Source organism: Centroberyx gerrardi, chromosome 12, assembly GCF_048128805.1.
Source record: "Centroberyx gerrardi isolate f3 chromosome 12, fCenGer3.hap1.cur.20231027, whole genome shotgun sequence".
Taxonomy (NCBI): domain Eukaryota; kingdom Metazoa; phylum Chordata; class Actinopteri; order Beryciformes; family Berycidae; genus Centroberyx; species Centroberyx gerrardi.
The window spans coordinates 22551014-22577688 of record NC_136008.1 but is presented as its reverse complement, the minus strand read 5'-3'; the positions used below and the strand labels follow the sequence as shown (position 1 = coordinate 22577688).

General features: G+C 45.9%; 1 protein-coding gene across 4 annotated transcripts in view; it reads right to left on the bottom strand.

The window, feature by feature from the left end:
- vps13b (vacuolar protein sorting 13 homolog B) overlaps positions 1-26675 on the bottom strand; it is a 351965-nt gene that overhangs the window by 174822 nt on the left and 150468 nt on the right. For all 4 annotated transcript variants that reach the window (XR_013506903.1, XM_078287161.1, XM_078287162.1 and 1 more), the window contains exons 22-24: positions 19343-19476; positions 1921-2155; positions 109-323 (exon numbers count right to left, since the gene is read on the bottom strand). Coding sequence is in view for 3 of the 4 variants with exons in the window: in XM_078287161.1 (XP_078143287.1) it covers positions 109-323; positions 1921-2155; positions 19343-19476 (584 nt within the window). In the remaining variant the exon portion in view is untranslated. The remainder of the gene's footprint in view (positions 1-108; positions 324-1920; positions 2156-19342; positions 19477-26675) is intronic.

Here is a 26675-nt window from a genome sequence, read left to right as displayed (position 1 = left end):
TTAGTTATTGAAAGTCAATATTAACTTAACAACTAAGTTAATGTGCTTCAATATGTCTAGTTACTTAACTATTAAACTAACTGTGAGCTTCAGTACTGTCTAACTGACCTGTGGGTTGGAGCACTTGACTTGGACGGGCTGCAGATCAACATGAAGGCACACTACGAAGGAGTGTCCCGCCCCGGCGCCCTGCAGCTTGTGGGAGGTGACGGCCAGCGTGGACGTGCAGCCCATGGGCTCCAGCAGGCTCAGGCTGCGCTGCTGCCCCAGCAGAGTGTACACACTGAACTGACTCAGGTTTACCGTCCATGGGAAGGCATCGCCTGGGGAAGGACAGAGAGAAAGCAAAGAGGGAGAGACAAAATGTGAGAAAAGAATGAAATAGTGGGAACAGAGGGCAAAAGGGAGAACGGGGAGATAGTAGAACAGGGATAGGATAGGAGAATGATGAGAAGGAGGCGAAGGGAGGAGGAAGAACAGGAGGAACATAATTGTAAGATTGGAGGGAAGTACAAGAACAAGGAAGTTGGAGAAACAGGGAGAATACAGGAGATATTGAAAAGGAAGAGGAACAGAATAGGAATGAATAGATGAGAGGGAGAAAATAATAAACCGGGGGGAAAAAAGGAAGAGAAGGGCAGAGACGTGAGGGAATGAAGAGAAAGAGCAGGGAAGGAGATGGAGGTACAGGAAGATGAAGGAGAAAAGCAATAAGATGTGAGAGAGGAGAGAGTGAACAGAGGGTTAAACACAGTGGGCTAAAAATACAAGCAAGATAAATCAATCACGCTCATTATCAAAAGTACTATGTCAACTCCATCATTCCTTCCACTGAAGTTAAAACCTTTAAAATCAAAGCCAATTACATGGGGTTAGACAGCTTTATGGAAAACATGAAAGGGGCTCTAAGGAGTGGCAGCCTATCCCTCAAAGGAGCTTCTACACCCAGTAAGCAGGCAGGGGACCCCATCAAAAGAGAATGTAAAACGAGGGCCTACTCCAAATCTGTGGGTCTAAGACAAGCTGCCTGACTGGGAGCGTTTGATTTAGAGTTGCCCACCCTGGTAGGAGCATCTGAGAGAGAGGGGGGGAATTGAGGGGGGAACTTGTTCGCTAGCACAGGGCCATGAAGAGCACATTTCCCTCACGCCGTGGGCAGCACGCTTTGATCCAGTGCATTAAACATGAGAGATGAAGAGCTTTTCAAAGGGGAGGAATGAATTACTAAAAGCACGGGTTGTTAATTTTAACGGCAACATTGACAAGGCCGCTGATGTCACTGTTTTTGCTGTCGTTTTTCTTTTTCTCCTCCGTTTCTGAAATCTACATGCCCAATGCTGATGTCATTGGAGAGTTGAGAGAAGAAAAAAAAAAAAAAAAGGACAGTGCCCCTTCTTTTTCTTCTTCTGGAGAGAAAACACTGCACGACGGTCTAAGTGTTGGTTATGTCAACTCTACCAGGTGTGTGCACCACATGTGCAAGATCTATTTCTCAAAGCCGCCCTACTTAAGTTTGTTTGTCTTTTGTCATGGTAAATGAGGAGTAGTGGGTCAAAGGTTTGCTCAGTGTTGAAAAGGCCATAATAATAATGAATTCACATTATGTAGCTTATTACTATCATAAAACCATTCATTTCATTTTATTCATCAATAAAAAAAATCATTTGAAGTAAAACTTAACAAGACAGCTCCCACCCACTGTATAACATTTAATTTTTTAAGACCTACAGTACATCATTAACCTATGAACCTATCATCAGCATTGTTTTTCAAGCGTTCAGACTTTGTTTTTTCATTCAAACTTTCCAATCAATCTTTTTTAACACCAGTCAGTCGGTGATCTCGGTGAAGTGTGTTGTGGTGTCTGCATGTTAAATCAATTCAAGTTGAGATTTGCTTTGACTGAATATGAGAACCTACCCTCCTCCAGAATGGGCTTGGAGACGACAAAGGGCAGCTCCTGCAGCGGTTCCATGTACCTGTGCCCAGCGCTGAGGACATTGACCTGGGGCAGGCAGACCACCAGAGTCCCCGGCATGGAGGCCTGGTTGTGGTACCAGCTGCGGACGGTGCCGGGGATGTCTCCACAGATGATGGTAGTCGGGGAGGGAAGGCTGTCGTTGGGCAGGAACACACAGCATGACTGCAGCTCCAACTGGAGGGGGGGCAAAGAGAGATGAGGGACAAATGTTACAACACCAGTGTAATATGGTGGTTGGATTTCTGTGATCGTACAAATGGTTGGATAGAGGAGTAGACCCGGAGAGTTGAAGCATTTATGGTATGTTTGGTTAGGATCATGTAAAACCTTTAAGTTTCCACCCAACCGACGTGCCCTTGAGCAAGGCAGTCTCCCCAAAGTGCTCAAGTGGAGCTGCTCAGTGGCAACGGTAGAAGACTGGTTGTACTGGAAAGCATCCAAGAGAGAATGTGTGTACAAATGTCAAGCTGGGTGTTGCTGGAAAAGACTATGCATGCTTAATAATCCTTCCCTGAATTAAAAAAAACACTTCATTCCACATGTAGTCATCAAAAAAGTAAAACTTTCTACATACTTGCTGCATTGCTGCTGCAGTGTTGCTCAACGCCTACGATGAACTGATTGGAAAATCTGTCTCTCTTTCTCACCTTCCTTCTCTGTCTCTCTCTCTCTCTCTCTCTCTCTCCTTGCTTCCCCCTTTCTCTCTTTTCTGTTCACTATATTAAACTGTTGTGTTTTGCACGTTGTATTTGTTATACTGCATCATTATTATGTGCTATCATGTCTGCCTGTAACTTTCTGTTAGGTTAACAGATCTTCAGATCTATCTTACTTCCAGGATTTTGGAAGTAAGATTTAAGACTTAAGACTTTTTAAATGCCAGTTTAAATCAAATTTAAAACCAATTTTACACCCCCCTCCCAAAAAAACCCCAAAATGAATGTATTTAAGATTATTCAAGACCTTTCAAAACTTTGAAATTAGATCATTCAACTTAAATAATTTTAAGACTTTTCAAGGACCTGCAGGCACTTTCCTCCTGCAATGCAAAAACACTGTTTTTTTGTTCATGCTTTCTTGCTAAAACAGCCTCACAGCAGGTTTTACTAGACATCAGGTCAGTAACCAGTAGTCAGTAGCCAGTAAAGACAGGAGCAGTGTTAAACCTGTCTGACTTGTAATGGTGCTTTGTCTTTTTCCATTACACTGGGGCTACACTGATTTAAAAGACCAGTAAACATAAAGGAGAGGAGAGTACGGGGTCTAGGGGGCAGACAGCAGGTGCTGCCAGACACTGGTGTGTATGTGTGTGTGTGTGTGTGTGTGTGTGTGTGTGTGTCAGGCAAAGAGTGTCTGGTGTGCTGAGAATGTGTAAAAATGTCTTAAGTCTAGCTTTTTTTTTTCTAACTGCTACACTGGGAGCTATGGTAGTGCAGGTTAATGACTGGTAAATAAGCATAAATAAGCATAGATGTTCTGTGTGGAGTAACACACATACACACACACACACACACACACACACACACACACACACACACACACACACACACACAGCACTCAAATTTGCATGCACACTTGCTCAATCATATGCTAATATCACACACACAGATGTTGGAATACTCTCAAACAGGCCTGTATAAGGTGGCCAGTTCTCCCAGTTTTCATGGAAGTCAGAAAACAGAGAGAGAGAGAGAGAGAGAGAGAGAGAGAGAGAGAGAGAGAGAGAGAGAGAGATATGGTTACACATTCATCTCACGCTGCTTCCTCTTTTGATTACTCTTCAAAGTGGTGTTTGAAATCGGAACACTTTCACACACTGACACGTAGGGCTTTGGCCCTTTTAAGAGCCGGCACGCAGGAAGAAAAGCCATTGACGCTGCCTGGTCTGTTGCAGATCTTAGCGGGGTTAAGCTGTAAAGCAGGCCGACACACGGAAACCTCCGGGTTGAACACTGACTCTGGACTGCACCTTGAGCTGCCTGCCTGGGGCTAATGCTCTCCTCCTGGACATCTTGGCTTAGTCACACAAATGTGAGTTTGTTTTTTTTTTTCCTTGGGCATTCAACCTTTCCTTAAGCATTTACAGTAATACTTCATTATTGAATCGCCCTGGTGAATACTCAATAAATGGGCGTCTTTACTAAGACAGTAGAAAGGACGTGTGAGATCCAGAGTAGGGCCTACCCAGAAACAATGCTAAGTTCAACCATAACAAATAGGAAGCAATTTAATACTTGCACATTTGCTGTCTCAAATGAGTCATTTCAGAGCACTGGGGTCCTACTGTATAGACCAATATTAATGACCACCTAAAGTTACCTGAAGCTATTTTAGGTTCCATTCTGTACCTGATGGTTGACTAAATCTGTCAGCATACATCAAACTTTGGGATTTCTGCAATCATAGGAAAATATTAAACACTGAACTCGATGCCTAGTGATGAAGGTGAACACTGGCTAAATAGTGGACAAAACTAGTCTGTCTATGTTTGAGAAAATACAGACGTAGCCATTGTAAGCCCCGCTTTTTGCATTTGCTGCACTGCTGTGGCACCACCCACAAGAGGAACGCTTCAGAAAATCCTGCTGAACTATAGAAGGATAAATGAAAGGGGCACCTGTAATAATTATCACCATATACTTACTCTAGTGAGTATGTACAATACAATATATTACCCTAACAGTGTTGGCTTATGACTTTATAATGCTTTGCTGTTGCTACCCATAGCAAAAACACAACCATGGATGACGTCAAGTTTATGCTAGCAAGAGACTTGCCACATCACACAGTCAAATACTAACAATAATCAGATAACATCTCACAGATGACAACACAGGAAAAAGTTGAACAATTGAATGGCATTCACTGGGCATAGCGACCACTGTTTCTAGATGTTTACACTATGGCAAAAAAATGGTTCAAAATGCTTCAAAGGCCCTAAGTACGTAATGGAAAAGAAAATGGCATGTCAGTCCTAAATCTGGGTGATAGAAAACTAATCTCTGCTCTGCTTTTTCTCCAGCTTTTCCCTTTTGGCGACAACTAATAAAAGCCACAAAAAACACAGAAACAAACATGCTGTAATTCACAATGGCAACTGTGCATGAGTCCATCTGAGGGCGAGGGCAGTTGACTCGTGAATAAAGCAATATTTGCTTTTCTCTTGAGCGAGGGAGTTTAGGTCAGCAGGGTAGACAGAAACAACAGTGAACTGGGCATTCCCACACACTGCGGATCAGAGGCTGTAGCCACTGATGAATATCTCACCCCAAATCACGCAGTTGCTAGAAGACAGATGGGGGCAGAAAAAGACAAAGGCAAATAAACCAACAGATATGAAACTGCGATGACGGTCAAATATCTTGCCTGGGCCTGAATCAAATCTTACCGAAGTTTGTGGGGGGCGGTAGGACGGTCTCGTGGTTACAGAGGATGTCTTCAACCAGTAATTCCCTGTGTGGACATACCTGCTAAAGTATGCTTAAGCAAAATACTTAATCCCTACTTGTTCCAAGAGCACTAGCTGGCTGACCCCAAACAGAGGGTGAAAATAGAATTTTCTTGTTGGGGGATTTAGAAATTATTTTTAAAAGATCAAAATATAATAAGAATGGACAGAGTTATCACTTCCAGGTGTATATTGGTAATTCCCTTTGGTACACCCAAGACGGCTGCCATAGGATTTTTATCATGTTGTCATGGCAATGAAAAGTTGTTCCTATGTGGACATTGCGTGAGACTCAGAAAGCCGGAATGTTCAATATGACTGCCACTAGAATGAAATCGTGTTCATTGAAATGATGCCTTTACCATGGAAACATGCAGCTTTCTCAGTCACACCAAACCACCGGTCATTTAAAGACAGTATATCAAACCTTCTGCGGTGCATCAAATCACCAAGCCGTCTTAAGTGCACTCAAATGACCAGTCAGAAAATGCTGAAAGAAATATGCGAATGCCCATTCTAACTTTTGTGGTTGTGTTGCCCTTCTAGGAACTTGAACCCGCAACCCTCTGAGGACCGGCTGGCTATCCTCCGCCCTGTTCTGGGCCACCACTAACAGCAGGTCGGCCTGGTTAACCTCACAGACCTCTCCAAGGCTTCCCCTTTGTGGTCTCATGTTTGAGCTGTGAGTCACACTCGCACACACGGAGAGAGATGTGGGGCGGCTAGCTGAGGGTATCCAACCAAAGAAGAGGACAGGGGGAACAGAGGGCAAGAGAACGAAGAGGGTGAGAGATAGAAAGAGGGAGGGGTGTGTGTGTGTGTGTGTGTGTGTGCGTGTGTGTGCGGTGGGAGGGTAGATGGTGGAGTTGTGGCGCTGCTGAACAGTACTGACAGATCCGAAGAGAGAGAAAGCCTGAGGTCAGAATCTCCCAAATGCATCACTACTTTGACCACTGCCAAAACCACTGACAGCATCTCCTCTCCCCGACCAACTCTCTCTCCCTCCATCCCTCCATCACCCCATCCCTCCATGTCCCGCTCACTGCTGAAGCCCAGCTGTTTGTGTCCAGGTCTTGCACCATGACCATGCATTGATTCAGGATGGAAAGTCTGTGTAGTCATGTCACGGCCGGAGCAAAGGGGAGCGTAGGGGAGGAGGAGAAAGCCCAAAGGGGCAGATCAGAGGGGAAGAGAGAAGAGGAGAAGGGAGCAGAGGGGAGGAGAGAGAAGCTGGAGGGAGCAGAGGGGAATCCAGAGTTTGTGTTCAGGGTTATGCTGAGGGTTTAGGGTTGCATACACAGCACCAAAAAATTGAAATGCCCTCAGTGCTCACAGGTCAAACTGGAAAGTGTGCGTATGTGTGTGTTTCGCCTCACAATTTCAGGTGTAAAAGTTCAGCTGAGGTTGTGCAGGGTCATGTTTGGTATTCTCCGCAATTGTGTTTAACAGCTCTGTAACAGGCCAATAAACACAGCACTGGAAGCAGTTAGCCTGTGTGGACAATGTCCCCCTACTGTGAGCTGATAGGCGTGCCAGGTTTGTGTGTGTGTGTGTGTGTGTGTGTGTGTGTGTGTGTGTGTGTGTGTGTGTGAGAGAGTTGTGTGTTGGCCAGCAAGCATGCACAATGTCCCGCGACAGGAAACTGACAGGTATGCCAGGTGGACCTAAAACTCAGTTCGTTCCCTCACATACTTGGGAGGTAGAGGGTCATATTTGCAGTGAATGACTGTACTCACAGGCCAAAGGTTCAGCAAACTAAATGATATTTTCATCCATAATAGGATAGCGGAACTTTTTTTTTTTTTTTCCCCTGTTGGGGTAAACCTGTGGAAAGGCAGCTTTTCCAAGTGCAGCAGAAGGAAAATTCTCAAATGAATTTAAAAATAGAAATGGGCACAAATAATATCTGAAAGCCAGTAGTGTAATTGCAGTGTGGAATATCTGTTACACAACTTTGCCCTCTGCGGGGTTCAGGTTAATGTGGAATAAAACCGTAGAGAAAAATGACAGATAGACGGCCCCTGGAAATGGCTCAGGTACAACAAATAATAAATACAGAACAGGGGTGTGGAGCACGTATGTGTGTGTGAGAGAGTGTGTGTATGTGTGACCTCTTTTCACTACCTTGTGGGTTCCAGATATTGCGAGAAGAATACAGTAAAAAACCCAGAAAACTGGTCACATGTGAAGAGTGTTTGCTGAACCTCATTAGGAGAAGGGTTAGCGATTATAATTTAGGGGGTAGAAGGGGGAAGGTTAATAATTATTTAAGTCAATAACCCTCTGAAGTATACCAAAACAAGTGTGTGTGCGTGTGTCCGTAAACCTCAATACAGAAGGTTCAGTGGGGAAAAGAGGAGTTAAGGAGGGATGATTCTTCATTCTTCTTGACTGATGACATCATGTCCTGTCAAAGTGAAACTAAATCCTTTAATATAACAGACGGGGTTAACTGTCAACACACTGAAAAAGGCCTGGACCTGCACACACACACTGCCTCCAATGAGAGATTCATATAGGAACAGACACTAAGAGACTCTGTGTGTTTGTGTGTGTGTGTGTGTGTGTGTGTGTGTGTGTGTGTGTGTGTGTGTGTGTGTGTGTGTTCAGGGGCAGGGGGTATCACTCGCAGCACACTATATTAATACACTTCAAAAACAGCGGAAACGCTTTTCAATTTTGACCAGGAAATCTCCATAAAAATAAAAACAGAGAGAAGCCAATCCACTCCTTATGAGGCTGCATGTGCCGGCTTAAACTACACAAACGCACTCTCAAATGACATATCTGCACACACACATGTACGTCATATGTGTGCATGCATACACAAACTCACATACACACCATAGCACAGATCACATTCCCCCTTGCGATTGTACAGTCATCGGTCATCTACAGAATAAAAGCCCATTTTGCTCCAGCTTGAAATAGGAAAAAAAAAAACTTTCTGGCATGTAGCCAAGACACCTGAATTAACATTCCCCCTACTTTTTCATCAAACAAGTGCTGTGCTGTGAGAACCCCCTTCTCTTTTTAATATCCTCGCTGAGAATGGGCGCTGTGCTTAACACTTCCTCTGAAGGATGGCACCTGCAACAGCAATGAACTCCCTTACACAACACCGCTGGATGTATGAGAGAGAGGGGGAGAAAGTGAGAAAGTTAAAGTTATAAGGCGGCTCCCCTCCACTACTGCTGGGTGTTGATTTAGTTCAGTACCACAAGGCTGCTGGCTGAGCATCCTTCCTCCGCCTCCTCGTATGTTTGCCCTGAGGGTGAAATCACCACGGAGGCCTTTTCCAAGGCTGGACTGACTGGAAGACTCCCTCCAATGTGTTTCATACAGAGAAGCAGGGCCACTGCTGTTTGGCACCGAGTCAGAGACAGAGCGAACATCCAGTAGTGAATGCTGCATGCATGTGTGTGTGTGTGTTTATGAGAGAGAGATAGAGAGACGGAAGAGAGAGAAAGCATCTGCGTGATAAAGAGATGTGTATTTGTGTGCACTTTTTTATGTGTCCATGTGCCGACAATGGGTGTCGCTAGAGGTTAGAGGATCGGGGATGTGACCTAAAGGTGGTTTGAATCTGTCCAGAAAAACAAAATCTGGGTGGGGAAAGTGAATGAGTAACACTTTCTCCTCCCTCAACAACTTGTGCTGAGGTACCCTTGAGCAAGGCACTTAATTCCCAAATGCTCAGTGGCAAAAAGCAACGTGTGTGTGTGTGTGTGTGTGTGTGCGCACGTGCTTATAAAGATCCTCAATGACTGAGTAGGAGAGAGGAATAGGAGAAGTAGGGAAAGTGAGAAACCAAGAAAGATCTGTTGATGTATTTAACTCCTGCTGTCCTTCATCAGCGCATCCATATCATATAAACTGCACTGTGCTGTGGAGAGAAGTTCTGCGGTATCTGGTGGGCTCATTCAGAGGTGAGGAGCCACAGATCTGACACTACACAGCCATCAGGGTCCTGAGAGACTGGCTGGAAATAGCAAAGGGCCCTATGTAATGTACTGCAAAAGGAGAGTGTTGTCGCTGTGCTCTTGCTTACTTAAATCGATCAATCTTTATGAATATAAGTGTAAATATGGACACTGACAGACAAAGGGTACAGGAAAAAGTCCCACAGCCAAAAATGAGTGAGAGGGCTGGTGGGTTTTGAGTGACAGCCTGGATATTTAGTAGGTGACCAGTGCTTATCCTGAGACTTAGTCCTTGATCCCTTCCCCTCGGGCCTCCAAATGAACAAGGATCTTCTTACACTTTGATCTCCTACAATCATTCAAGCACTAATTCAATCTGGATTCTGGATCAGTAAGCTAGCATATGCTGTTTGGAGTAAATAAATACTACCAGAAAAGACACAGAAGAGAAAAAAAAAAAAAGCCTGAAACATATCCATTTGGAGGGTATTCTGATTAAATGGTAGGTTGCCTGAAAACAAATTTTTTCTTCCTCTATTTCTTCCTTCTCATCTCCGCCTGGCGTCACATCACAGAGATCTAAATATGGAGATTGTTCCATTTTTTTTGCAGCAGAAGTTCTGCTCAGTTTTATTCCTGATCACCTCCCAGCTCCACCAGAGAGCATTCAGAATCCAGCCACATGTGCGTGGACCCTGTTTCAAATCTTTCAGTCTTAATACCCCCAAAAATCGTCCCTTACTTCCTCCCCTTCTGAGCAGCAGCGGGAGTGTATGATCTGTCTTGTGTAGTGTTTCTCCCTTGAGTCTTAGAGAAGATGGTTTATCTGGTTCCAGCAGAGCAGGTTCTAATAGAGAGGAAGCTCAGGGCCAAACACACTCAGGGTTTAAAAGGCTGGGGCCATGTGGAAATGGCCAATATAACCACAGGAGGCTCTTAGGATCCTCCCGGCCTCGCCAGTAAATGACAGACTAGCGAGTTAGATGGAGGACAGCCTGTCTACTCCGAAGAGGAACTTAGACTGATAGTATATTATTCTCGTATAGTCATTTTTAGAGATATTGTTTCTATAGGCTAAATGATTCTGACATTAAATGACAGAAGGTAGGAAGACAGGCTGCCTAGTCTGGAAGACAGACCTGGAATCATTGCATAAAATCATTCAAAAACACAAGAGTAAAGTCTCAGTACTTAAGAAGTTGTTGCCTGAGGGCCACAGTGTATAAATGGGTTGGTGTGCTTGACTGATTAGTGAATAACGCATCATATCTGGAGGGGTGTGAATTCCAGCTTGTGCTATGTGAACCTATTTCTCCTGTTTATAGTAGTGATCATTAAACTATGTGACCCAAAATGAGTCATTGGCTTATTTCTGGTGTATCCCCATATGACAATAATAATCTTACTATGTTTTGATGAACCCGGGTTGCAGGACGGGGCGAGATTTACTCAATTTGGGTCATGGGCGGAAAAAAGTTTCAAACCTCTGGGTCTCTAATATTTTGACTGTATAATCTGATAAACTGATGAAGAAATGGCTGCCTTGTCCTCTTTGAAAACACTTCCTGCAGCGCAGCTTTGATAACAGACAAACTTTGCAACACTAGATAATTGTGACAGCGCTAAATATAATCTCTGTCACAGTCATCTAACGTCGACGCAGGCAGTGAAATACATGTCTGACATTTGCCCTCCGGCGCTGCGGTCAGATCCGCTGTTTGGCCCATTGTTTTCACATCGCTGCAGGGAAGAGAAACTCAGAGGCCCCGGCTCTGTACAGGCCTCAGTACAGCATGAACCCCGTAGGCCAAGATCACCTCTCTGTGGAACCACACAGCACGTGAATCACACATGCACACACACACACACACACACCCACACTTTTTTCTCTCACTTTCTCTACCACACACGCTCTCTCTTCCACACAGACTCACGCAACACGCATACTATGAGTGAGCCACGACACACAGGAAATCGCCCAGAGATACAGAAGAGGAAATTAGAAACACCCTCCCAGCATCCCCGGCGAAAACATTTGCAACTCCGGAGCAGAAAAATCTCACTGGAGGGATCGGCAGCAAACGGAAAACACATCCCTTTGTTTTTAAAAACCCGATACCTCTCCAAATGTAATCTTCCTGTGCCTGCACCGGACGGGACACCGTGTCTTTCCTGAGCGGCTGCTCGGATGAACAGAAGGTCCACAGAGCAACCCCCCCCCCCCCCAATTTCATCCCCCTCTCCTGATACCCCGCCCGCTGTTAACCTTCTGCCCCCCGTCCCACTGTGGATCCCCCTGCGTTTTCAGCACTATCCAAAAACACATTTGGAATAGTGGGTGTAATAGCGTAAATAGTGTCTCCCTGCAAATTGGGATGATTAATGCGTGTATCTGAGCAAGACAGTGTGCAGATGCGTGTTGCGGTGCATGGATGTACACACACTGAGTGCCTGCTGCAACCTCAGAAAGCATCTTTGCTCCCTGATGTCGATGAAGCAGGCGTTTAAGCGTGATCCCTCCTGACAACAAATAGGCTAGGTCTCACCCACACGCCACCGCAAGCAATAAGCCGGTGGCCTGGCAGAGCCGCGCAGCCAGGCAGCCAGCCATCCCTGTGGCCCTGCATTCCTCTCTCCTAACACTGCTTACAGAAGCTGACAAGCGCTGGAGGTCTCCCTGGCCGAGGTGGAAATCTGCAAAAATAAACGCTTTAGGTGACATGAAGGCTTTGTTTGTTTCTGCTGGCCCGGCTGTTTGTGTTAGCGCGGTGGGTTAATTGCGGCTTTGATCGCTGCGTTTATTGATCCAACAGTGGCCTTAGGAGTGTGGCTGGCTTGGCCTGCCCCACCAAGAGCGCTCTCCCACCATCACCCCTCCACCACCCAAGTCTGGTGAGCCACTACAGATGGGGTCCCAGGGGCAGACAGGCCAAGCTAAGGCTGGGGATGCACTGGGAGTGAGCGGTTGTGACTGGGACTGGGCTGGTGTGATAGCTGGGGAAGGAGTGAGCTGGAGCGAGGGGAGGTTAGGGTGGGCTGGGTTAGACTGGGTGAGAGGGACTGGACTGGATTGGACTGGACTGGGCTGAGTCCAAGGCTAGGGTCAGTCTATACTAGACTCATGGTGCTGCAAGGCGCTTAGATAAAAAGTCTCCACAAGCACTAGACTGTGGCTCGGGTGGGCTGGGCTGAAGTTGGGTCGGTGTATGATCTGGGCTTGGCTTGGTTAATCTACAGTAGGGCTGTGGCTAGAGTCTTCACTGGGCTAGTTGGTGTGAGTGGAGGTGGCTGTGATTATGCTATGCAGTATGTGATTCTAGGCCAAGCTGGAGTGGGTCAGATGGTGATGGACTACAGATGGAAAGAGGTTTTATTGGCTAACTGGCACATATTCAGTACTATTGATTTATGTGGTGTGTCCTGGTGAAATAAACTGATAAAGTAGGCCAAACTGGGCTGTTATGAACCTCAGCTGATCCGATATGACCTGTGCTTGGCATGGCTTCCTTCTCCGTCCCCAGACCAAGGGTGGATGCATACTCCAAAATTTTAACCAGATTCAGCTCCAAACAAGCTTTCCAAAACACATTCAAAGATCAGGGTGAAAACATTTGAAAAACATCTTTTTTTTTTTTCAGACACTTGCTTAGAACATTCCAATCCTGAAAATGTGGCTGCTGTGACAATTTTGTACTTAAGTCAAGAAATTTTGTAGTGTGTCAGTGTTTCTAGCCTAAAGAAAATCAGTTCCAGGCCTCTAGGCCTCTGGGGTTCAAGAGGTTACAGACACAAGAGAATCCTGGTAAGCACTTTTCCAGGCCAGCACAGTGAGGGGGTCAGTGTGTGTGTGTGTGTGTGTGTGTGTGTGTGTGTGTGTGAGATGGCCATGAGGTCATCGCGTACTGCCACAGCAGCAGATGATGAACAGGATTTTGGCCACACACATGCACACACATGCACACACACGCACACACACACACACACACACACAGTGTTCTCACCCAGTAAACAGCTAATGACACATCTACTGTTACATCTTGGGGTCTTGATTTAGATCAGGCGATACCAGAGAGGACCTCTATGTAATCAGGAGAGAATGCACACCCTGCCTCTTGCTCTCCCTCTCTATCTCTCCCTCATATTCCCTCAATACCTCCCTCTTCCTCTCTGTTCTTCCTTCTCTCTCTCTCCTTCCTTCAATTTCTCCCCCCGTCTCTCTGTGTGGAGATGTTTGACATAGACTCGGTGACAGACAGGAGGGACACAGCGAGCTCTGCCCTCTGCGTTAACCTCTCTCTCTCTGTGTTTGCACCACAGCCATTCTGCACTTAGCTTTCCATTAGACAACCAGGAACCGCAAACTATAATAAAAGCCTATTCCTCTTCCTGTGCTCTTAAACATAAACACCACAGCATGTCATTTCCCATTTGTGCCACAGAGGCTCTGTTGGACCACATACACTTCAGTTCAACCGCAGTTGGCTGCGGCCTGACCCAAAACATTGTCTGGTCGGCACCAGGCCAGCGTCCAACTAGGTGTGCCGTCATACCGATCTGCAATAGCTCAATGTTTCAAAGGGTGGGATATTTTCAGTTTTTCATTTTGATAGATAAAATATAGGATGTGGGTCAGAGTGTTTGAGTGCAAGTGTGTCGGTGAGTGTGTGGGTGACTTTTGTATGCAAGGGTCAGAGCAGATTATTTTATTATATAATCTGTTTTATTCAATTGAATTATCTATGTCCTGTTTTTAGTACATTTGGCCAACCGTCAACCGTGAAGTCAACCTTGAACCTTGAATGCTTGAACAAAATAAAAAAAAAAACCTAAATCTACTTAGGCCTTTGTAGCGCCATGGGTAGGCTATGGCACTATTCATTCATTTCATTTTCACTGAGGTCAGTTGTACTAAATGTATGTTACTCGGATGAGATGTCGACCCTCAGAGGTTTATAACACTTTGCATCTCTAAAGGGGAACTGTGGTTTGAAACTGTAAAATCCATTTCAACTCTATTCTCTCACTATGGCATTTAGGGGACATGAAGGTCAGGTGTACACAATTTGAACTGTTGATAATTTATTACCACGGTTCTCAAGGCAGCATGGTGATTTAAGTGGCGCAAAATGAAAGTTGTAATTGCAAATCATTGGACAATTGCGAGATCTGACAAAGATAGGGAGGATGGGGGGTTGGATGGAGGGAGGGGGCAGAGGATGAAGTAATGTGCCTGTACGAGGCAGGCGCTCCAGCCGGGGGTCAGATCCTGTTCATGGAAACCATCTGGCCAGCTCGCTCCGAGCCACACCAAACATACACATGATCCTTCTCTCTATCTCTCGCTCTCTTTCCTCCCCCCTCACCCTCTGCCTCTCCCCATTTCTTTTCTCCTTCTTCCTCTCTTCCTCAGCCTCCCCCTCTCTCCTTTCCATCTCTTTACCTTTTCTACTCCGCTTCTCTTTCTCCTCTTTCTCCCTCAAAAAATATCCTATTCATTAATGCATGGCAGCTGCGGGGAGCAGCGTTACTTCATTTTTCCATGGCAACGGTCTCTCTGTTTCAGCGGATCCCATTTCAGTTTTGGTAGCAACGTGCTCCTCTGCCAGCGCTGAACACATTCATGTGTTAAATAGAAGGAATTATTGCAAAATTCCTGAAATAGAATCACCGTCCTGCTCACTTGCAATTATTATCAGGGCCCAGAGAGAACATGGGTGTCCTCGGGGAGAACGGGGAGGAGGAGAAGAGGAGATGATAGGATGAAGAGGGGTAAGGGTGAGCATGGGGGGAGAGGGATAGGGTGGAGGTAAAGGGGAGGAAAAAGGAGGACAAGGGAGGAAAAGGGGGACGACAGATGATAAAGAAGGACATGAGGGGTAAGGAGATTGGGTGAGTCGATGTGAGGAGTTTGAGGAGGCACGTGAACGGAGCAACAAACGGCAATGAGTTTGAACAAGAGGGAGAGAGCAAGGCTGAGGGTCAGAACTGCAAGGCTGAGGGCAAGTGGCCATTTCAAGACGTGCCAGGCCACTCTGGCCAGGGTGACAATTACACCACTGCCCTTCAGCCCTAACCTGAAGTGACTACTAAAATAACACCACCTACACATATTACAGCCCTGCATGACCATGGAACCAGCTGCCTCTTTAGGGAAAAAAACACTCTCTCTCTCTCTCCCTCTTTGTGTCCGCAGTACTGATCATCTGTGCTGTCTGTAATGGTCCAGGAGACTGCATCACCTTGGGCCTGAGAGCCTCAGTTTGGATGGTATGTCGCTATTACCTCACCGTGCCTGTTGCAATGGTGTGGGAAAGACATAGGCTCTTTCGCTCTTTGTGCATTTGTTTCTCCTCGCTCTCGCAAGATTTTCTCTCTCTCAGCCTATCTTTCATGAGAAGCCTCTGAACTGATGAACTACTGTTTAAGCAGAGTGTGGGACCCCCTATCCCCCCAAGCAGCGATTCTCATAGCCGTGAGCGTAAACCGATCCATTTCTCTGTGAGCTGGCCTACTTGTCTGGTTTCGACATTAGCCTTCCATCTGCCATTATCATTGTCAGATTCTTGAAGAAAATAAAGGAAGCTCCCTGATGGCTTTGGACGGATTGCAATTAATGTTCACTCATCCATTTTCATTTACAGGGTGAAAATCGCCTATCTTTCCTACAGAGGTAATGGGAGAAGAGGGTCTTAAGGGAACAGAGAGAGATAGGAATGCACTGAGTCTGAAGTCATGGAGGAGCTATGGCGCAGAATAATTTCTGGGGTTTGGTTGAGACACTCAGCCACAGATAGAGTGTGACACTCATGGATTCAGATAATAATCTGTGCCCTAACCATGCATGACGGGACATCACTGGGAATCAATGCTAACTATGCCTGTCATCGAAAAAGACAACTATGGTGTAAAGGATCATTTTAGAGTAGAAAGCTACAAATAGAAACAGTGCATGTTCTGCTTTTTCCAGCTGCTATTCTGGTTTTAGACTCTCAGTGGGAGATGTGTGTAAGGCATTACGTGAGATAAATTGAAGTATACAGTCACACCATAATAAAATGCACAGTGCAGTGGGATTGTGGGCTGTTAGAACTGCTTACGCAGATTTCCTGAGGTTACGCTGTTTCTTGAGGTAAGTTAAGGGATGATACAGCAAAGTGCATTAGACCTTGAATGATTTAAATGGCTGCAAATGTATGATCCTAAAATGAAAATATAGAAAATTAGAGGAGAAATTCCTGCTCCCAATGGTGTCTACTATTCAAGAACTGCTGACACTGGTGGAATATATGACAACAGAACTATCCGCCAATGTAGAAGTCCTGTCCTGTATCTGTCCTGAATTAGCATCATTCTAATAACTATTTCCGTTAGGGGTGAGGAAAAAGTGTATCATCTGTGTAGGACTTCGACAATGCTACCTCTGTATGATCCTCCCTGCCCTGTGAATCAATAATAAGACAAGAGTATCAGGTGTGCATTGGGGACTCTACAGGTTTAAAACAATTTACACAATCACCAGCGATCACGTGTCCCCATTCCTTAAACAGCCATCTCAGCCTTAAGTGGCCTCAGCAGCCGTAGAATAATAAATACTTTTGTAACTTTCTCCCCGTCTCTCTCTCTCTCTCTCTCTCGCTTTCTCTTTCTCTCTCTCTCGCTTTCTCTTTCTCTCTCTCTCTCGCTCTCTCTCTCTCCCCGCAAACGACGGAAAGAAAGCCCCGCATGCCAAATTGGGCACATGTGCAGCAGAAGTGTGAGCCATTAGGTATTCTGTTTACACCACACTAAAATAAATGGAGTGGTTTAAGTTTGGGGATCTCCAGGGCCCGGGGTACCAGCTGTCGGGTCGGTCGGTTTGGTCCGCTTCCACTCCCATGTCAACAGGACAGCCCGTTTCCTAATTGCTGCTGCAGTACGTGGTGTGGTCCCAGTCGCACAGCCGAAGGGGACAGAGGAAAGTGGAGGCAATGACGGGCTCAGCAAACTATTAGAGGGTTGAGTTAACTTTTGTGGAAGTACTGTAAACAACTCAATGGGCTGACATGGGACCAGACCTCTGGAGCATTATTTCAATTCACGTGCGTCATGCTTTCTTTGAAGTTTGAGTGACAACAGTTTGTGTGGTCCTAGCAATAAGAATTAAGATGAATTAAGAATGGTTGCTGGACTTCTGCATCATTGGTTACGTTTACATGCATGGAGAAACCCGGCTATTGGCCATACTCCATTTAAAGTCTTATTTGGGTTAAGATGTTTACATGCACTTTAATACCATGGGATTGAGTATCCCTGTTTCCATGAATAAACCAGTTAATAGAATGTTCCTGTCCACCTGTGGTGTCCCGCCCTCATACGGAACAGTACCACTACCAAAAAGGTATGAAAAGGGGCATCCAGCTACCCACTCCCTCTGTGAGCAATAGTAGGTGACTTCTAACAAATGGAAAAGAAATGATGATCCCAATAGTAATCTGTGCTATGTTTTTCGCTGACATCAAAATGTACCCACAACCTTATGTAAGTCTGAGTTTACGCCAATGGTGAAAAACAAAAGTGGAAGAAGTAAGATGTTTCCATGCCACAGTAACCTGTTTAATATTAGTAAGCCAGGCTTCTTAACAAGGATTGTCATGAAAAGGGTATAAGCGTTTCCAATCGTCAACTAAAAACCAGGTTATTTGAGTAACCAGGTTAAGAAAGGAATTATCTGTGCATTTAAACGTACCACACCATAGACCAACAGACATTCATTACTGTAACATGTTAATGAACACAAACATGTTTGCCCACATGAAGTACCAAGAGACCCAGACACACACAAATATATGCAAATGTACATCGACATACACACACACACACACACACACATGCGCCTGTCCATGTACATCCTCTGAGGTCCTGCATCAAGAGGAACCCTGTCAGAGACTTGTCAGCGCTTCCTGATGCACTTCAGATGGGGCGGGTTGTGATGTGGGCTCTGCTGACTGGTCCAGTCAAGACGCAGCGAGCAGCCACACAATGGGAGCAGTTAACTACTCGGTTAGACAGTTAAACAGACAGACAGGAACAGCCAGTCAGCCAGCCAGTCAACCAGAAAGTCAGCCAGCCACAAAGGGACATGAGACGCTACGTATGCATCTGTATGTAAAACAGGCTAATGGGCTAACAGCTAACAGAGGTCCCTGGAAGCCACATGGCTGCTGCCACAGAGAGCGCTAAGCTGGGCTAGGCCAAACTTCAGACCTTAACTGATGTAACAGAGGAGAGGAAGAGAAGAGGAGGGGAGGGGAGGAGAGGAGAGGGGAGGAAGAGAAGAGAAGGAGAAGAGAGGAGAGGAGAGGAGAGGAGAGGAGAGGAGAGGAGAGGAGAGGAGAGGAGAGGAAATGAAGTCTGATGGTCTGTACAATATATAAGGGACAAATACTGACGCTGGTCTGTGGTGACGTAGTGTTACTCCCAGCCTTCATGAGTGTGTGTGACAGCCCTCAACTATCAAGTGATGTGAAAGAGGAAGAAGGGGATGATGGGAGGGTTGATGGCGCTTGGACCCCAAGGATAAATGTGGTGAAGACTGGTGTATGCTGGGAGACTAAGACATTTGGAGTCAATATTGAGATAGATATGTGGGTGGGTAGAGAGAGGGATTTTGAAGAAGTATATAACAATAATGTGGCACTTCACTGATCCCTGTGGCACTTCTCAAGCTGGTGGTAATTTCAGAAATTTGCTCAAGGATAGTTCAGCAGGGTGGATGCTTGCCAACATGGGGCTTGAGCCTCGGTCTCCAACTACTTGGCCACTCTGCTGCCCAGCTAAGAGTAGAATGAGTAAATGCTTGCAGATCACTGGATGATGAGCAAAACCAAAGGACCAGAAGGTGGATATTTTATGATCCCGCCATCCAATATAAGCCCAGTAAAAGAGATGGGTACCCTGTATACCGCATATACCCACAAGTAAACTATAATGGTACAGAGCAAGCTGTAGTACCTGTACAGTAAGGCGTTTGACAGCATCCCAGGCGTGGGCGATCAGCTCCTTCATTCTCTCCTCTGAAGTGGTCCATGACTCCACTGCGGTGGTGCTAGGCATCACCTTCATTGGGATGGATAGGGGACGTGATTCTAAGACAGAGAGGAAGTAAAAAAGAGAAAGGACATTAGAGTAGATTCATAGATTGTATTAAAACAGATTTTCTTAAACTATGAGTCGGAACCCAAAAATTTGGCTCTGGATCGTTTTCTGGTGGGTGTGGTAAGTATTGCCATGTTTTAATGAGTCTATGTCCCAGGGTAAAGAAGAATTTATTCAATTTGAGTCGCAGGCTGAAAAAGTGTAAGAACCCCTTGAACTTTGAGTCCTGGTCTGAGCCCCTTAACTTTATGACAAAAGCAGCAAAAGCTTACAGCACAATGTAAAAAAAAAATACATCATAAAATCAATATCCTGTACGTGAGAAAACGTACTGTCCTCTATGTATCCCTTATTTAACTTTCTCTTCATAATTCACTGTTTTTTCATCTGTTGTAGAGTATCATGTTATATGATGTTTAATTGACACTTCATTGAGGTGATGTCATGCTGGCACTCAGGTTTCTTGTCTCCTAGAGGAGAGGAGACGGGGAGCTACTATGGGATTAGAGAGAATGTACACACACACACACACACACACACACACACACACACACTCCTAGACATGACATGTCCTGGTGTGCCTGCTGTGGTCCAGACGATGGCTGTTTGTCTGTGCTGACACTCATGGCAACAGCCAAGCACACAAATCACACAGCAACAGCCCCCCTATTAACCATTACACTGACCATATGAACCCTGAAGGTTAACACACACCTTCAGTCAATGGACGAGTGGGAGGAGAGGATGGAGAGAAGGAAGGAGGGCAAGAAAGAGGGAGTCAGAATATGAGAGACAGAAAGAGAGAGAGAGATAATGAGAGAGAGAGAGAGAGAGAGAGACACATATAGACAGAACACCCTCTACCAGGTTAGCCTGAGGTTTGTGGATGTTAAAGCCATCAGGGCGTCAGAGGTGAGGGGGGGTGTCTCTCTGAAGACGCATTAAGACATATTCCATGATTTAAAGGTCTGCCTTGCTCAGCAGCTCTATCCCACAGTTGTCATGAAATAGCGCTGATGTCACAGACCCACCATGCCTGAGACGCCACGCTCCCAAATATCACTAAAACAGCAAAAGGGGTCGGCATGGCAACGGGAGTGTGTTGCCGGGGCAATGGACGTACAGGATGGTTAGTAACCCTGGTTTGTGGTCGCTGTGGCAACCTGCCCAAAACCTATGGGTGGGAGGGTGTGTGTGTGTGTGTGTGTGTGTGTGTGTGTGTGTGTGTGTGTGTGTGTGTGTGGACTGAGGTCACAGGTGTATGTCTGTACAGTTTGTGTATGTAGAAGGAAGCTGACTGAAGGTCGAGATCATCGTGTCTGGACTCTCTTACAGTATTTTCTCACACTCAGCATCCAGGTGCCTCTGGCACTCGGGGACTATGAAATGGATTGTATTTGTCATGATGCCTACAATCAGCGTTGCATCATTACGTATTATGCACAGTACTTTCACCACACATTTTGTACATTTCTACACACTGACAACCCATACTTTCCTATACCTTATGATGGTCTTCTCTCTCATTCTCGCTCTTAAGCTGCATTGTTTCTGTGAACCTTGTACACAAGCAATTCCAATGTTCTTATACTTGTTCCTTTACTAAATATCCTCATACTTACAGATGGCAAAATTGACTTTGACAGGAGAGATTGTGTTTCATGGACTGTCTTCCATTGAGTAATGTGCAGAGAGTGCTGCACAAACCGCTGTGATATCATTGGGTTGTCAATAGCATTTTGTTGTAGAGGGTTGTGTGTGTGTTAGAGTATTCCTGTCACACTGCATTAGAGAGCTGTTTCCTGTTCTGCTCTGCAGGGGTTCCATATAGACATGACAAAGCTCTGTGGCTGCTGCTCTCTGTCATGTGGGCCGGCTGTCTAGACCAGCGAGACTTCACCCCGGGGACTGGGCATGTAGAGTGTGTGTGTGAGTGCGCGTGAGCATCATTGTCTGTGTGTAGTTAAGTGAAGCTGGGTGCCACAACATAGTCTGTGTGTGTGTGTGTGTGTGTCTGAGTGTACTCACATGTGGCAGGCATCAATGTATGTATGTGCAAAGAAGAAGGGTGCGGCAAAGTAGTGTGTGTGTGTGTGTGTGTGTGAGAGAGAGTTGAATGTGTACGCTCAGGCGGACCTCAGTGTCTGTAGGTGTGGAGGCGGATTCACAATGTTGTGCGTGTGCATGTGTGGGTATTTTTGCGATTGCGTGTGTGTGTGTGTGTGTGTGTGTTAGTGTGGGTGTGTATGATTTTAACCCCAGTGGTGGTAATCACTGGCAATACCACAGCCTCAGTGCTGACGTCAGTCCCCTGAATAACCCCCCATACCCCCTAAAAACATCCTAACCCCAACCAAACAGCGCCGTCACACTTCCTGCTGCGCCTTACCACATCGGAAAATACAACGCACACATACACAAACGCACACAAACACACATGCACGCGCGCACACTTCCCCGACAACACACACTCCGGTAAAGCAGACCCCAAAAACACATCATGGTGCGCTCACACCCTCACCAATCATCATTGATGAAATCCTAAAGTAAACAGAGACCGCCCTGCTGAGCTTTGGAAACATCAGTCCTGGTCACACACACTCACACCGCGTCGCTCCGATTTACCACGACAATCTATTACACACCACGAGAGTGTTAGCGTGAGGGTGGAGTGGACCCTGGATCATGAGAGGAGAGAGAGTGTGGCTGTATGTGTGTGTGTGTGTGTGCGTGTGCACAGAAAACTAACTCTGATTCCTCTGTGAGTTTAAACGCATGACTATGAATATGTGTGCTCATGCGAGTGCGTATGTTGTGTATGAGTGTGTATCTGTAACTGAGTAAATGATTTCACGAAGGAGCTTAGTGTGTGTGTTACTGTATGCTGCCACACACACACACACACACACACACACACACACACACACACACACAGAAGGCTTAGCACAGATCCTGAATAAGGCCCAGTGGGGAGAGACATGGGCAGGTAGAACTATTACCATTAACTTCAGCTTATTCCACCCTGAGCCTCCACTACCTACCCCACCTCAAATCTACAGTACTACCATAAAAAAAGTTAAAAATATATATATATATATATTTGAAAAAGAAAAAAAAGATTTGAATACCATCCAAAATTTAATCTGAGTCATTGTTCTAGAATGAGGGCCATCATTTTTCTAGGATTATTACATTTTGGCCAGGCCTCAAAGCCAGTATTCGCTGCAGTTGTCATCTAAAAAACTGATTATGAACCTAATCCTTAAGACCTTATGGCTAACCTTGACCTGAAATAGAGACCAAAGAGAGAAGTTTGTGATCCTCTATTTTTCAGTCTTTTCTGACTTTGGGTCTTGGCCAGGACGTGAAAGCCCGTCCCCAGAGAGAGTCTGTTAGGCCGATCAGAAGGTGTGCTGAACTACAGTATAAGCAGTACCAATGCAAGGCCAGTCCGCATGTAGCTCTCCGCTTGGTTTTTAATACCATCCCAGGACTCTGTTTGTTAATCCTGGGGTCATTATTTGGAATGAAACTGCCATATCGTGTTATAGTGACTTGGCGCCTGCCATTTCTGCAGGGAGGAAGGTAGGCATGTTCCTCGGAGTCAAACTAAGGACGAGGGCAGTTACAGCAGAGAACAGAGAAAGAGACAAAAAGACACAGAGAGAGAGTGAGCAAGTGAGAGAGAGAGAGAGAGAGAGGCAGGGACAGAGAATGAGAAAGACAGGGAGAACATGAGAGCTCTAAATTCAAATGAAAGAAATATGACGGGAGCGCCCAAGGCTCTTAAACCTGCCCGGGCCTAACAAGTCCTGAGAGTCCTCTTAGAGTCGGGTTATTCCCCCTGCCGTGTGCCATCTCAGCCATGTCCTCCTCCTCACCCTCTGTTCGGCCATTAGGCTAATATGAGGCCAAACCTCTGTCCATACACCCTTCCCCTCTCGTTTCCTCCTCTGTTTCACTCTCACTCTCTCCGACCCCTCCCTCTCGTTCTCTCTCAGCGTTCAGCTGGTGTGTAGCGCTGCCAGTCCGGTCTGCAATAAACATGCTGGTGTTCTGATGGTGATTATTCATCCTCTTTAACAGCTCCAACCGTCACATCTCCCAGCTAGTGAAAGCCCCGGGTCTTTGAAGCCCACAGACCGAGCATGTGTCAAGTGATCAGAGAAAAGGCAGAGAACAGAGCCCCATTACACACACAATGGCTTTGGGGCGAGAAGCAAATCAGTGTTGCCTCATTTCATGATGTGCGACACAACACCGCTGTAGCAGAGCAATGTGGTTGTAAAATGTGTGAGGGCGGTGCGGTGTGGTGAGTGTCAATCGCACATCATACAAACGTGCGATTCGCACTCACGATCAAACACGCGCAAGGATACACACACACAAACAGTTCACTCGCATGCGCCCGCAGTCACACAACGCTAACATCACAACACTCCACTCCACACAACAGATTTAACAGCCTTCACTCCACAACAGCACAAAGTGTCCCTCTGTCCTTGCCGAGCGGTTGAGCAACTCAACCATAAAAACAGCCTCATTGAGGGATCTCGGCATTTCCCATGCAGCCCCCTATCTCTCTGGTATGTTCCTTATTACGAGTGGTTTACAGTGAGTTGAAGTGTTGTATATTCTGTTACAGCTGCGTGCAGAGGCAGCGATGGGGCTCTTTAATAAACCCGCCCGCCTATTTGTTTTGGATGCAGGTCGGTGTTTATTTAAATATTTACGTGACTCCATTTGTTACGGCGCTCTTGAAGCCGCCACACAAAAGTGGTGGTATGGCTGGTCTAGCTCGGGGGAGGGGGGGTGGGGGGGGGGGGGGTGGGGGGGTGTCTGGGTAGTTTTCAGACTTTTGTTTTGCTCTGTCTTTAACCATTACTTTACACACGCCCCTCGATCCATACACACTCCACACAATCTCTCTCGCTCTTTCTTCTTTTCTACTCCTGCTTTGTTCTGAGGCCTGTGGATTTGAGGCTAGCCACCGCAGGAAGCCCCCTAACCAGTCAAGGTGGTGGGGAGGCATGGGGGGGACAGACTCCCATTATACCAGCCAAGACTAGCAAGGGGAGAGAGGAGGAGAGGATCATAAAACCTTCATCACTTCAGAAACATTTCTCATCACGATCATCATCACTTTCATCATCCTCATCATCATGGTTTGTCATCACTACCTAATCCACACTATATTCGCTATCTCTCGTCACTACAGCCATCAGACCACATAAACGTCACTTGTAACCCTCTTGGCCACGGAACAATGGAAACAGATACTCATCTAAATGTGATTACCCTGGTTGAATAAAGGTTAAATTAAGGAAAATAGATTTCACTGTGAGGTACATCCCCATTTCCCCTTGATCAGTTTTGGAGGGGAGGGGAGCGGAGAGGAGAGGAGAGGAGAGGAGAGGAGAGGAGAGGGGAGAAAAGGGAGAGAAGAAGACAGACAGATGAGAAGAAAGAGGTTTCTGCCAGCCAGACCATGACACAACGCACGAAGAACGAAAACAAAAAGACATGTCTTCTCTCCGTGACACCAAGGCCCTCTGAAACGTCCCCAATGAAATCATCCCAATCCGTTTCCAATCCACTCCTGTTCCCCTGTCATCTGAACCCCCCCCCCCCCCCCCCCCCCCAGCCCGCTCACTAATCCACTCTGTGTGTGATGAACCGCATCTCAACCCCAACTTCCCTCTCTGCTCCTCTTACCTTAACCTCAAAGACCGCAGCCAACATCTACAAGGCCTAATCCCCTTATCATTCATGGGAGCAGAAAAGGGAAATCTATTCCCTGCAGATTGTTCTGTCTCTGCTGGAAGTCAGCGAGAGGTTTGTCTGGGCTCATCAGTGTTCGGACAGGCCAAGCGTACTCTAATCTAGTGAGTATAGCCTCCCTACAGACTACAGCCATTCTCCTCAGGGGGGCCTCCTATCTCATTATTCCTCCTGTTTCTTGTTTTCTTTCCACGCTCCAACCATCATTACCTTGATAAATGATTGACTTTACCAGAAAAATTAAACTATATAAATAACTCTACAATGAAAATATTATCCCCTTCTGAAAAGCGCACGGCAGCCAATAAAAACCTGCCTGACTTCCATCAGGCTACTTGGGCTGGGATTATGGTAACGTATGACTGTGTGGTTCTGCCTCAAGTCCCCTCATCAGCTCTCTCTCTTTTATACATGTGTGTATATACATGTATATATTACTTTCTCTCTCTTCCGTTTCTTTCTCCAAAATATATTTCTCCATGTCTTTCCAGAATATATATCTCTCAACCATAAAATCCACTCTTTCTTTCTCGTTCCCAAACTTGCTGACACACTGTGGTTGAGATCATAGAAAAGCCAACAGTCCGGGAAAGCTCGTCTGAGCCCCTGAACCCTGACCACCACCAGAAATTGTCTCCTACATTGCAGATTAACAGCATGAACAATGACACTGTCACCGTCTCTCTCTTTCTGGTCTTCCCAGTAAACAGCAAAATTACATCTAATCCCATCATCCTGACCACTAGCAGACAGGAACAAAGACAACAGTTCTCCTTCCAGCCTTTAGGAAGCACAGCCAGATCAGAGGATAGGTTTCTCAGTGAAAAACTAAGTATGTTCTCAGCGCGCCAATGGCTAATTTTAGGATTGAGAAGGAAAGCCAGTGAGATCATTACTCTGGTAGAGGCTCGAGAACAATGAGAAGGCTCGGGAGGCTCTCGATCAGAAACACGGTGCGGCTGCCAACAAGAACATTCATTAGGGACAAATAAAGAAAATACTTAGAGGCTAGTTTTATGTGAACCAATTTGTGGCGTAATTGTGCGGGCGGACTGAAATCGACCTCAAACTGAGGAGAAACGACTTGTTTTCAAAGTCGTCGTTCCGTGGCCTTTCTTGTAAAGGATAATCGCACAAAAACAACCGTTAACACTTCTGTGATGGCGTTACTAAGCAACATTCAAACAAACCCTCGACGTGACTTAAATGATCGGTCTCGTGTTTGGTTTTGAAAAATGAAGTCAAAACCTTCAGCCTCTACAGTCTCTCCACTAGAATGTTTTGTCGGACCGTATACTGTGCCCAGAGTCACAACAAGCCTGCTCAACTGACCAGGAACAACAGCTATCCTCAAAGAGAACAAAACAACTTGTGACACAAGCCGCAGCCAGAGGCATGCAGCTCTAAA